The sequence below is a fragment of the Chelonia mydas genome, chromosome 1 (assembly GCF_015237465.2).
Source record: "Chelonia mydas isolate rCheMyd1 chromosome 1, rCheMyd1.pri.v2, whole genome shotgun sequence".
Classification (NCBI taxonomy): Eukaryota; Metazoa; Chordata; order Testudines; family Cheloniidae; genus Chelonia; species Chelonia mydas.
In genome coordinates, this window is record NC_057849.1 from 147,942,467 (window position 1) to 147,957,137 (window position 14,671).

Here is a 14,671-nt window from a genome sequence, read left to right on the forward strand (position 1 = left end):
TATTAACTTTATGCCCTACAATACCTGCTTGTGATTACATTAAGTGACCACCACTTCAGTTTTACTTCTGCACTCTATTCTCTTTGATTTATGAACTCACTCACTAGGACTAGGACTAATTTTAGTGTCACTCATTTTAGCCATGTGGTTATTTCACAACTTTCAAAGCCACCAGAAGGATTTGATAACAGAAAGTAAAATGATTACATTTATACTATACCACACATTTATAGTCCATAACCAGACTGCAGTGTCTGCCCTCAGAGAAAATAACTGCATAGAAATTAATGATAATCAGATGATAAATGAGGATACCTGCATTTCTTTTTCCTCTAAGTAATGGTCAAAATAAGCTAGTAATTAAATGATATCTCCAATAGCTTTAGATTTACTGCCACTAAGCAGTAATTCTTCTTGATCACTTTGTGTCTTTGAACATTTGAACAAGACTTCTGTACTATGCCTGCCCATTTAAAAGCAGGTTCTCCCACTCCCTCCTATTCACTCCCCTCACTGCTCCCACATGAACTGAAAGACCATTTTAACTATTCATGGTAAATAGGCCCAATGGCCTGTGATGGGATGTTAGATGGGGTGGGATCTGAGTTACTACAGAGAATTCTTTCCTGGGTATCTGGCTGGTGAATCTTGCCTACATGCTCAGGGTTCAGCTGATCGCCATATTTGGGATCGGGAAGGAATTTTCCTCCAAAGCAGATTGGAAGAGGCCCTGGGGTTTTTTCGCCTTCCTCTGTAGCACAGGGTATGGGTCACTGGCTGGAGGATTCTCTGCACCTTGAAGTCTTTAAACCATGATTTGAGGACTTCAATAGCTCAGACATAGGTAGAGGTTTATTGCAGGAGTGGGTGGGTGAGATTCTGTAGCCTGCATTATGCAGGAGGTCAGACTAGATGATCATAATGGTCCCTTCTGACCTTAATATCTATGAATCTATGAAACCATTTCACTTTACACAACAGTGACATTGCTCATTACAATATAATGACTAATTATATTTAAAATGTAGAGTATGGATTTTAATGAGTACAGTGACAGTCAGAGCAAAACTTGCATTACAGGGGTTGTGGGAGTGGTGTGCTTTAAATCAGCCAGCACTATACCTTGCAATCTGCATTTTTTTCTTATCCTCTTATAAGCAAATACATGGAGATAGGATGTGTTCTGTAGGATATATTATTTTCAAAGGAAGAGATCACTAGTTATTCTAAGATTCCTATTATTTTGCCCATACTACTATAATATAATAATCCCATTTATGGGAATGTTGACCATAAATCACATGCTGGTTATAACGACAAGGGACATATAAAATAGATTCAAGGTGGATCAGTGGAAATAGTAATTAAGGAAAAGTTTGAATAATATGATGCACACCTTGGTTTTGCATTCATTCAGGTATCTCCAATACAGAGATACCCATCAATCCAAAGCTATGACAGGTCAACTGCCTGATTGCTCCATATATTTTTCCCTTGGTAGAGCAAGTTAACCACATCCAAACTACACAACTTTTTTGTAAAAAGCAATAGTCCATAAAAGGAAAGACATTTCAATCAAATTTTAGGATTGTGACCTGAGGTCCCAATCCTGCATCTTTCTCAGTGCTGTAGATGCCCCCCCCCCCCGTATGTTAATAATATGTTGATTTCAGTGGGGTTCCACACAGGTCTAGCACTCTACCTGAGTACAGCAGGTTACATTGTTAGGGCCTAAACTCCCAACAGTCGAGAAGCAGTTCTCTCATGCCTAACACTTACCAAGAACTCTACTAGTGGATTTCTCAGTCTCAGGGATAATCAAGAATACATGGGAGACTTAGATATTCCTTCAGACTACTGCTTTTCAATAGAGTAGTGTTACCATGAGACAAAAGACCCACATTCTTTGATTTCCTCAAAATGAAAATGGAGATATATCATACAATTTAATTATATTGATAAGGAACGGACTCATGAGGGGAACAAAATTTTATGAGAGACAACCAAAAACATTCCAAAGAAGCCAATCTGAAGAAGAAAACAAAACAAAAAACACAAACAACCAACAGTTTTACGAAAGAAAAAAAGTGTTATTTTCCAAACTATCCGCAGAATTTCAAAAAGGATGTAACACTCATCTCTACTTTTTGCTTTTTGTAACAAAGAAACTATTTGGGGGACAGACAAAGGGAGCACTCCTATTATACAGTACAGTGTACCAAAATACGCTTTGCAAATATTACAAAGCAGGTGTATATTTAAAATAGCATGGTACATCAATTCATAATAAATCAGCTTCATTTACAACTTCATAGTGTTGAGTTTAAAATATAAGGGCAACTGCTATTTGAAATATTTCAACGACATTTATTAGAATGCATTTTATTTTATAAATAAAACTACTTCAAATTTCAGTGGCAAAACAAAATATGCATGATTTCCATTTAAACAATACAATAGTTCATTAAATGAAGGGTATCTGGAATATTCTTTCACATTAATGGTTGTAACTTGCACAGGTGCTCTGACAGTTTTATAAACAGCTTCAAGATGTGTGTGTATGCACTTGTAAAGGGGCTCAATGTAAAAAGGCATTTTATAATTGCTATTTAAAATAAAAAAAATATTATGTCCATTTAACTAATGGAGATAATTAAATTTTAACAGTTAATTGCTTTAGCTTTTGATCTATTTTTAATGACCAATATTATTTTAAATTTATCTCATTTTTCCTCTATAGCCATTATAAAATAATTTATTATGCATGCTGGATCTTTTAAAATATTATAGTATCTTTTTTCCTGCCTAAAAAAGAATTCCTTCTTAGTAGATCAATGAGAAAAATTATGCATTTTAATTAGGCCTGTCAAATGATTTTAAAAAGTAATCACAATTAATCGGGGGACTTAAAAATATAGTCATGATTAATCGCAGTTTTATTCGCACTGTTAAATAATAATAGAAAACCAATTTAAATTTATTGTAAATATTTTGGATGTTTTTCTACATTTTCAAATAGCTTGATTTCAATTATAGCACAGAAAACCAAGTGTACAGTGCTCACTTTATATTATTTTTATTACAAATATTTGCACTGTAAAAAAGATAAAAATCTACAAGTTGAAGCATGAAGGGTCATACGAATGCTTTGCATATCTGGCACGTATATACCTACAACAGTGCTATGCAAATGCCTGTTCTCACTTTCAGGTGACACTGTAAATAAGAAGCAGGCAGCATTTTCTCCTGTTAATGTAAACAAACTTATTTGTCTTAGCAATTGGCTGAACAAGAACTAGGACTGAATGGACTTGTGGGCTCTAAAATTTTAGAGTGCTTTGTTTTTGAGTGCAGTTATGAGAAAAAAAAATCCACAGTTGTAAGTTGCTCTTTCTCTAAAGAGATTGCACTACAACAGGGGTTCTCAAACTTCATTGCACTGTGGATCCCCTTCTGACAACAAAAATTACTATATGACCCCAAAAGGGGAGAGCCCATCCAAGCCCCGCTGCCCTGTGCTGAAGCCCAAGCCTCCATGCACCAGGCAGGGGGGCCCCAAAGCCAAACCCTGAGGGTTCAGCTCCAGGTAGGAGGCCTGTAACCTGAACCCCACTGCCCAGGGCTGAACCTGAGCCCCGCTGCTCACAGCTGAAACCGAAGTCTGAGCCCTGTCGCCCAGAGCCAAAGCCCTTGGACTTCTACCCCAGGCAGTGGGGCTTGGCCTTGGACCCTGGGCCCCAGCAAGTCTAATGCCAGTCTTGGCGACCCCATTAAAATGGGGTCCCAACCCATTTTGGGGTCCCAACCCACAGTTTGAGAACCACTGCACTACAGTACTTGTATGAGGTAAATTGAAAAATATTATTTCTTTTATCTTTTTTATAGTGCAAATATTTGTAATAAAAATAATATAAAGTGGGCACTGTACACTTTGTATTATGTGTTGTCATTGAAATCAATATATTTGAAAATGTAGAAAAACTTCCCAAAATATTTATAAGAAATTTAAATTGGTATTCTATTACTGTTTAACAGTGCGATTAAATCTGCAATTAATCACTTTAATCTAATTAATTTGCTTTGCATTAATTGCTTGAGTTAACTGCAGTTGACAGCCCTAATTTTAATGTACCATTTGTGAACTGTAGTTAATACATCTCACAATAATTGTTAGAAATGTTTAGAGTTTATTTGAACGTCCTTCTTTATTTAAGTATTTCCTTTTAAAGCATCTCCATGTTCTGCTCCTCTGTCACAGAGTTTTTGCTACTTTTAAGAATATCATATTAAAACAAGTTATAACATTAATATTCCCTTAAAGCGAATGTTAGGCATATTAAATTGTATTAACTACATGTATATAGAATCATAGAATATCAGGGTTGGAAGGGACCTCAGGAGATCATCTTGTCCAACCCCCTGCTCAAAGCAGGACCAATCCTCAATTTTTGCCCCAGATCCCTAAATGTCCCCCTCAAGGATTGAGCTCACAACCCTAGGTTTAGCAGGCCAATGCTCAAACCACTGAGCTATCCCTCCCCCCATTTATGGATGTATAAATCATGTTCAAGTTGCTCATTTTGTTCGTAAGGCCCTAAATTATCTCAAAGATTAATACAAGGTTGTACAAAATGTCACCCAAACTCTGAGGATGTGGTTTAACACTTTCTCCAAAAAGTGGCAATGACAAATAATTTTAAACTTTTTAAAAATTTAATTACTGTTGAAGATCATTTATCATACGCAGATCCATAAAAAACTAAATATGTTCTTTTATTATTAAATTTACATGGAACTTTACAAACAGATATGCTGCCTAATTTAAAGGCCTTGATTCAGCTAAGAGTTTAAGCTACTCATCTGGCTCCTTACTAATATAAGGAATTCTATTATGGTTAAAGTGGCTATTCCCATGAATATGGCTTTGCAGGGTATGGGACAAAACATGGGATAGCAGTTCAGGAAGTGGTGAGTATGGACAGATTATTCATGAAGAGAAGATAGGACAGGATTTCTGGAATAAGTAAATTTGAGGAGAGAACTGAGGAGGGCCTTTGCTGGACAGAAAGTAGGGGGCAGCATGAAGCCAGGAGTATGAAAAAGAGATAAAAGTTAAAGCAAGGAAAGAGGGTTGAGAAGTGTACTGCAAGCTATTTTAATCCATTTTGTTAGAGTTTCTCTCACATATAATGTCTACTACTGTTTATTTGTTTGCTTTTACTTTATTTAAAAAAAAATCTGCTCCTTCACCATTCCTCTTATGTTTTTCTTCTATGATGCACGGGTGTCCTATGCAGATGTGTTCATCTATCAGTGTGAAGGGACTAGAATCGCATACACTTACTTGTAAAGTAACACAAAATTTCATTTGAAAGTAGAATCCTGAAAGTCAATGAATGTCAAATAATATTTCTGACGGGCAAGTGTTGTATTTAACAGCGCTAATCCTCTCCAATGCATACTTTCATTATGCATACTAAAGTAGGAATTGCCATAGTGGAGCAGACCAATTGTCCATTTAGGCTTGTGTGAAACAGTTGTCAATGCCAGATGCTTCATGTGAAAGAGCATAAACTCCTTATCATATACCTAATTGTGCAAGTCTATACCAAGAGAGAAGATTTATATTTGATCACAACTGGTGGTAAGCTTTAGATCTGAAACCCGAGGATGCACAGCATTTGCAATTTTATCCTATCAAAGCATAACTGCAAAGGCTATTCTCAGTCATATTAATCCCACCTGTCGCAGGTCATACACAGTTTGTTACCTGAAAGGTTTTTAAAGCTACTGTTTTAAACATTATGCAAAAACATTAAAAACATTTATGTATTAAAAGATATGGAAAGGAGCAGCTATGGTATTTTACACATATTTCCTTTCAGTTCATCTATCCATTTACCAATAATTTAGACAGACAAAATGTCACTTTATCCTTAAGTTATTATAAACTCTTTCAACACACACATCACTAATCATATACACAGGTGTGGAAACTAGGAGTGGGGGGGTGCTGCAGCACTCCCAGGTTTCATTGTGAAAAGTTGCCCGGTGCTGCCAAAAGCATATACTTGCTTTACAGCAGAGGTCCCCAATCTGTGCGGCATGCCCCCCTCCAAGGGATTGCTGAGGAACGTTTTGGGGGGCGTGGCTGAGGTTTGGGTCAGCCCCCGGGGGGAGCTCCACCCAGCTCTGCTACTGGCTCCGATCCAAGCCCCACACCTGGGGTCCCAGCTGCCACTGGCCCCACGCTCGGGGATCCAGTCCTGGTCCCGGCACCCAGGGTCCTGGCTGCAGCCAGCCCCGTGCCCAGGGCTCCGTACCTACCCCAGCTATGGTCTACGCCAGTCCCCCCTTACTCCTGCCATGCTCTCCGCCCCTCCTGGAGCCACAGCCCCACTCCTGGCCCCAACCTGGGTGGGGGGGGGGTAAGGGGGGGCACGAGGTAATTGGGGAATACTGGCTTTCACCACCCCCACCGTAAAAAAAGTCTCTCAGTGCCACTGATCACATAGCTGACATAGCTAAAGATAACACCAAAACATGAGTCCAGGTTTTCAAAAAAGTGTACAACATCTAGCAGCTCCCATTGTTGGAGAGCTTCTAGTTGCTGAGCACTTTTGAAAACTTGGCCCCAGTTGTGGATGCTGAAAGCTTTTGAAAACCTGACCCTAAAAGCTGCAAGTATGTTTTGAGAGTAAATTATGTTGTGGGAATGTAAGGTGAAATTTTATAGGAGGAAAAAGACAAGAGGATCACTACTGCATACAGCCTCTGGAGATGCACCTCCTGAACAGAAGCAGAGTTCATGTACACCTGTAAGGTCTGCAGGAAAGAAACTTCAGTACTTCACATCTCTGGAGGGTGAGGAGGTGGTAAGCAGTGTTCACAATTTATAAAATAGGCCACCGGGGAAGGTCCATGATTAGGAAAGGAAAGTCCTATATAACTTAATAGAGAATGGTACCTTTTCATAGAGAGTGTTTAAGACAACCTGCAGAATTCTATAGTATAGTAGCCAATTAGTTCATTTTATTATCCATTTATCATTGCATTATTCAGTGTTATGGTCAGCTCATATGCTAGGTCATACTCTAGGTCAATGTATGCTAAATAGATTTAAATTGTAGGATTATAGGAGTATAAGATTGACAAGTGTTTAGGAGTGATGTGTGTATTAGATTTGTAAGTAAAGCATGGCTGGAATGCAAGGCCTACAGGCTGAGGCCTCAAAGATTTTAACTTAACCATACTAGGCTGTAGCTTAATAATGCTTGACATGAGAGGGTGACCTAGAAATAACCCTATGACAGTAAGGCTGCAAGATTACTGTAAAAGATGATTTTGTGGGAAGAAAAGACTGTGGCATACCACAAAGTAATGTGCAAGACCACAAGACACCTAACTGTAACATTATGGAATGCCCTGCTTTGACCGCAGGTTACCATGGATGCATGTTGTGAGTAGATGCTAATGAGGATAAAGGGAACTAAGAAACAAGCTATGAAAAATAGGGCAATATTTATGGGATGTGGAAGTACACATAAGGAAAAGAGTTGAAACACTCATGCATATGCATAAAGTGTGTGGCATGGTCAGAATAACAATGTAAAAGAAGTACCCTGGTTGGGCAAAAGTGGGAAGACCCAAGGGAAACCCGAGGAGGAACCGTCCCTCTATCGATCATCTGTTGAGATATCCATCAGACCCTAGAATATCTTTGAGGATGTGAGTATGACTAATCTTAGGCATTGCATGGGTTTTTGTAGGATTTATATATGCATGGGTAATTTTAACTTTACTTGTTGCTTCCATAAAACTTGTAGTACAGATAAGACTTTTTACTTGTGGTTGTGTCTGCGGTCACTATCCTTGGTCTCTGTGTGTTCCTGGAGTCTGCAAAATTGAGAAAAGCACCAGAGGTGATATTCACTCTCTTGAGCTTGAAACTGCAGCAACAGGAGCTGAACACAAAGTAATTTAATTCAAAATTACTAAATTCAAATTAAGTAAGAAAAAGGCTACCATATGGATAATTTGCTACTAAATTCTGCAGCTGTTTAAGAGAAATTTATATAGAGTCGTATAATTAGTTTAATTCCAATTAAATTACCCTTCCACAAGCAGAATTCAATACGTATCATAATATATTAAAGACACAATCTGTGAAGATCCTGACTGTACAAGTTTGACCATTATTACTAGGGAAGCTAGGTGCTATGGTAACACAAATAATAATATGGTACATCTAGATGTAATCAGCTATAGTTCCAGAATGCGTACTTGTTTGTATGTTTTATATTAGATATTGATACCAAGGAACAAATTAAATTGAAGTATGATGCTGTACTTACTTTCCAAGCTCACATTCTATTTCAGGTAATGTAGTTGGCAATGGTTTCTCTGAAGTCAGCTTCAGTGCATACCAAAACTCCCCAACCATCTCCGACAGGAATATGACACTGAAGACAGAGATATAAACAAAGTTCTGTCTGAGATGTCTTTTTCTATAATGTCCAGATTGATAAAAGCACAAATTAGAATTTCAGAAAAAATAATGGAGTTCAACACAATGACCCCTTTGTTAGCTTGTCGAATTTTCTACTAAGAGTTCTATATGGCTCCAGAGAATATCTGGATACACCCATCACAAATGAACAGTGATCTTTATGGAGATCCATGGGCAATCAACAGGCTTCATCTTTCTTAACTTTTCAGTTGAAAAATGGCAGTTTTTATATTAAAAGCAGAAAAACTAGAATACATCTCCAACTTTAACTTATAGCAGCAAATTTTAATTTAATTCAAATATCACAGCAGTTTGCTACTTGACGTTTGGAGACCTGCTACATTATCTAAAAATAAAATAGGGAGACATCATTAGTCCATTTTAAAAGGAAAATACTTTTAAAAACCTAAGAGATCAAAACTGAAATATATATAAGAACATGACAAATGGATATGTTTGAATGGCATATTCATTATTCTACAATCAAATCTTGTCAGGATTGAAAGTTTTCTGTTGCTATGTGATTACTTAGAGTAGTGTATTTTTGTGGCAGGCATTTCAACACATTCCTTTCTTGTTACAGTTTTGTTTTTCTCGCTCTCTCATTTTGTGGCCAGGAGAATCACAAAAATAAGTGAAATAAAATTACAGTGAACACGTTAAACCACTCTAACAGCTAAAAATACAATGTGCAAACCTGAGCTGCATGACGGATCAGCTCCTGTTTTAAACAAAGAGACATGAGTTCTGAAGACTATTCACTGTGACCACTTTACACTGCACCCCTAGCATAAACTGGCTTTGAAGTCAGCATTATGCTAGCAGGGAAGATCACTCAAGTGTAAAGATGATAGCAGAGCAACCATAAGGGATTTTTCAGCACTCTTCCTCCCAGTTGCTGGCATAAACACGGTAAAGAGGTAGTAGCCTGGCTGCACTTGCCAGGCCAATTCCTGACTGCATTTTCAGACCCTCAGAACTGTTTGTCCCTGATTTAATTTAGGGCAGACCTCAGGTTGCTCTAGCATGACACAGGGAGACCAGCTTTGCACAGAGCTATAACAGGATCAGGGTAGTGCAAAATTTACACCACCTTTGCACATGCCCCCTTGACCTGCACGCTGCAGATCAGCTGAAACCAAGAACTGCCCCATAGATCTGTCAAGTTAAAAGCACATATCTTGTTATCTGAAAATTATGAACTTGAAAAAAATACTCCACCAGAATATTCTGACACAGCAAAATAAAATATATTTTCATTCTCAGCTTTCAGAAATGATCAGTTCTGTATCTTGTCTCTGAAAATTTTACTAGAATGTTAACAGTGGTCATTTCTATAAAACTATAGCCTCTGAAAGCTGTAGTGCAATAATACTTGGCAGTATTCTTTTTCTTGGGAAAATCAATAAGAACAATTTGAACAATTGCTTTCGGGACTGCTTATTTTGGTGAACTTCAGCCAACTAATGTTTAATTAACAATGCCCTCAGAAAAACTCTTACAATTCTGCAGCGTTCAGCAGCCTGCCGTTACTAGTTCAGCTGAGAATTATGATCAGTGGCAGCAACTCTGAAACCAAGACCAAAAGGTCATCAGTCTCATCACTGGTAATCATCATACTGCACAGACTGAGTTTCCAATGTGGTGAAACATCTTTAATTTAAATCTTCTCCATATTCATTAAGAAGATCATTTCTAATTAATGGGGAATTCTCAAGCTAAATAGATTTCCATGAAGACTGATAAAGGGTTCTTCACCTGTTTTTAGTGAAGTCATTTTAGTTTAGTTCCCTTTCTGCAGAAAGATGGCTCCAGGTCACTCCCTTTATGGCAAGTGACAAAATTAACAATTAATTTGAAGTCCATAATTTGGAATAGATATTACTTTAATATCAGAAAATCTAAGAAAATGTACACATAACTCAAGTGATATCCATCAAAGAATTGTCATCTGCCTATCAGCCATCAGATTTATTCAAAAAAAGTGGCAGGTTTGTGTTGATATATCTAATGTTAAAAAAGTAATACAGAGAACACAAAATATTTCTAAGTAACATTCTTGGGTCAAGGAATTATCGTAGGGTCTAGAGACAATATTTTTACTTAATATCATAAAGCACATACACGTGTTTACACTCTGAATCTTACCTTCCTTCTGAAGTGCCAGTACCAGCTGGGGAATACTTTACTTCATAGGAAAGAGTTTCTTTTGGCTGAAGAACAAGAATTGTTTCTCCACTAAGTGCAGCACCCATTAACAATACATCTAACCGTAGAGTTTCATGTGTAGGATTAGTGACGGGAATTTCAATGCCAATGGTATCCTAGGAACACAAAATGAATGAATTATAGGACTTTCACTGTCAAAGAAGTTCGTCAAAGATGATGTAAGGAAGATGCTTCTACATTAATTGAATTTAATAGCACATAGGCCATATTTAATTTGATAACAAATTAATATAAAGTAAATGCACCAAGAGGCAGCAGCAGCCAATTGCCCAATCATAAGTCACTTCTTGTTCCAACTGGTAATCAGGGGTTATCAAGCTCTCCAGCCAACCCTCCCCACCAATATGCCATGCAGACTACCAAAGCCCCGGCTTACATCATAAAGCTAGCCAGCATCCTATCATTGCAGAGAGAGCTAGTGCAGCCCCAAGTGACCTCTCAAGGTCACTGGCAAGTTTTCTGAAAGGCTCCCCCCTCTTCATTTTTAAATCCCATCATAATGCTTTACATGGTAAAAAACTAAAAGTCCAACCCCATTTTGCTAACTCTCTTTTTAAATCCTATTTTCTTGTCCGTTTTTCAACTATGAACTCTTTGGGCAAAAAGCATCCTTTCTCAAATGTCCAGAAAGCACATAGCATATCATGGGAACTACCAAAACTAAATAATACATAATGGTATCAAAAACAAGATGGAGACAAAACTGTGGCCTGGATAGATACACATTTACACCCCTTTATTGGATACCTACAACATGGCTAGAACTGCGGGAGAGGAAGCAGATTCCACAGAACTGTTATGTTTCCCTCTTGGGCTGCTTTTGGAGCACTGCAACAATGCACTTCATCTTATTTCAGGGGTCATGGTTAAGCCACAAATGAGTGCAATGTAAGTTTGGCCCTATGTACTTTATACCCAAGCTTTATTCCACATCAGAGATGAAATATTTCATCCAGGTAGGGATGGAGTATTTTACTGAAGGAGGCCCACCCTTTGCTGGTTTTTACATGTATCACACACACTTTCTCCAAACCATGTTCCTTTTTCTAGTACTGCACTCGCTCATGAAAAACATGTTAACGTGCATTCCTATTTTCAGCCATTCTCCAACCAAAGGCTGTCAACGTGCAGCACATTCTCTTTTTTGTGCATAAGACAATGTGATTCTCAGAACTAGGGTGGCCAGATGTCCCGTTTTTATAGTGACAGTCCTGTTTTGGGGACTTTTTCTTATATAAGCACCTATTACCCCTGTCCCATTTTTTCCACAGTTGCTATCTGGTCGGCCTACTCAGAACCGAATATGGCCCACAGCTTGAAGTACAAAAATTGGAATCCTACCTTAATATGAAATAAGACAAAAACAGAACAAAATATCTGAGAAAATGAAAAGATAGTAAAATTTTAGCATGAAATATTTTACATCCCACTCTCAGCTGCTTAGCCCTACATTGCACTTGCCTACAATTTAATGCATTCCTTTACATTTACAGAAAATGGCTGCTGGAGTTGAACACACATAAAATGAATTTAATGTTCTACAGATGGTAGTATTACACCAACAGTTTAAATCATTCAAGTGCCTTGCATCAGGAAGATGCAAATTAAATTTGCAATAAAATATTTTAAAGCTCAGATTAATAGTTTTTACTGGTTTAAACAAATTTCTAAATGTACTTACTATTTTATTGCTAAGGGCTTCAAAATGAAGGACTATAAAGGCATGTGTATGTTTGTGTTTAAGAAATATCTTTATAGCAAAAGGGAAATACTTGAATGTCTGTCTAAAAAGAAACTATCAATTTTTTAAAAATCATTTTATTCAAAATAAAGGACAGTTAACTGTTCCATAACTGGCATTCTTCGAGATGTGTTGCTCAGGTGTATTCCACAGTAGGTGTGCGTGCTCGCCAGGTGCACCGGTGCTGGAAGTTTTTCCCTTAGCAGTACCCGTACAGGGGGTGCACCGCTGCGACCCCTGGAGTGGCGCTTCTATATTGCGCTATAAGGAGAGCTGCGCACTCCCCCTAACCTCAGTTCCTTTTTGCCGGACAACTCCGACAGAGGGGAAGGAGGGCGGGATGTGGAATACACCTGAGCAACACATCTCGAAGAATGCCAGTTACGGAATAGGTAACTGTCCTTTCTTCTTCGAGTTATTGCTTGTGTATTCCACAGTAGGTGACTCCAAGCTATATCTGTTGGAGGTGGGTATGAGTTTATGAGTTTCCGGGACGCAATACTGCCCTGCCCAACCCAGCATCATCTCTAGTTTGGGAGACGATCGCATAATGCGAAGTAAACGTGTGGACTGAGGACCAAGTAGCAGCCCTACATAGGTCTTGGACAGGGACATGAGCTACATAGGCTGCCGATGAGGCCTGAGCCCTCGTAGAGTGCACCCTGACAATCGGTGGCGGGGAAACCCCTGCCAGATCATAATACGTGCGTATGCATGAGGTGATCCAGCGAGAAAGGCACTGGGTGGAAGTGGGTTGCCCCTTCATATGCTTGGCCAAGGCAATGAACAGTTGTGAGGATTTCCGGAAGGGCTTGGTCCGATCCAGATAAAAGGCCAGCGCCCACGCACATCGAGCGCGTGATGGCAGCGCTCCTCGTTGGAGGAATGGGGCTTAGGACAGAGCTCTGGAAGAAAAGTGTCCTGCTCCATATGGAAGGCGGAGACCACCTTTGGGAGGAATGTGGGCAAAGCTGGACTTTATCCCTGTGGAAGACCATATATTGGGGTTTCGAGGTCAAGGCCCTGAGCTCTGAGACACGTCGGGCTGACATGATTGCTACAAGCAATGCGACTTTCCATGAGAGGTAAGACCAGGAACATGTGGCCAGGGGTTCAAAGAGGGGCCCTGTGAGACGGGACAACACCAGATTTAGGTCCCATTGCGGTACGGGGGATCTAGCATACTGGAATGAACGGTCTAGGCCTCTCAGAAAACGAAAGGTCATAGAGTGGGAAAAGACCGAGTGGCCTTGCACCGGCGGGTGGAAGGCTGATATAGCCGCCAAGTGTACCCTGACAGTGGCGGGTGCCAGCCCTTGGGTCCTAAGGGACAGGAGGTACTCAAGGATAAGCTGGAGTGATGAGGATGACGGGGAGGCTCCCCACTCTCCTGCCCATCTGGAAAATCTGGACCACTTCACCAGGTATGCCCGGCTTGTGGATGGCTTCCTGCTTTCTAGGAGGACTAGCCTGACTTCCTCCGAGCACCTCCTCTCCTCTTCACCTAGCCACTGAGCAGCCACCCTTTCAAGTGGAGCGTGGCTAGATTGGGATGGAGGAGATGGCCTCTGTCCTGTGAGAGGAGGTCCGGGCAAAGTGGCAACTTCCTCGGGGGGGGGGGGTGCTGCTAGGAGGTGTAGGAGGGTCCCATACCAGTGCTGGCAGGCTCACGCTGGTGGCTATGAGGTTGACACGCGTCCTGTCTGTTTTTACCTTTTGCAGGACTTTGCCGATGAGGGGAAATGGTGGGAAGGCATACAACAGCTGGCCTGACCACTGTAGGAGGAAGGCGTCCGAGATCGCCCCCCTCCCCACTCCTCCCCTGGAGCAACGCCGCTTCTGGCAGGTCACAAAGAGGTCGACCTGGGGAACTCCCCACTCTCGGAAGAGCAGGTGAGTGACCTCCGAGTGGAGCGACCACTCGTATTGGTGGGAGAAAATCTTGCTGAGGCGATCAGCTCATGCATTGCGGACGCCGGGCAGGTGAAAAGCTCGCAGGGAGATATCGTGGCCTATACAGAACTCCCATAAGCTCAGGGCTTCCAGACAGAGGGCCAAGGAACGAGTCCCGCCCTGTCTGTTGATGTAGTACACTGCAGCAGTGTTGTCCGTAAGAACCCTGACCACCTTGCCACGAAGGTGAGTGCTGAAAGCTACACTCCAAACGAATTGCCCTGAGTTCCTTGACATTT

General features: G+C 40.1%; 1 protein-coding gene across 1 annotated transcript in view; it reads right to left on the bottom strand.

The window, feature by feature from the left end:
- Window positions 1-14,671, bottom strand: part of CFAP47 (cilia and flagella associated protein 47) — a 642,446-nt gene that overhangs the window by 153,767 nt on the left and 474,008 nt on the right. Inside the window, exons 52-53 of the mRNA XM_037902107.2 lie at window positions 10,658-10,833; window positions 8,355-8,462 (exon numbers count right to left, since the gene is read on the bottom strand). Coding sequence (XP_037758035.1) covers window positions 8,355-8,462; window positions 10,658-10,833 — 284 coding nt within the window. The remainder of the gene's footprint in view (window positions 1-8,354; window positions 8,463-10,657; window positions 10,834-14,671) is intronic.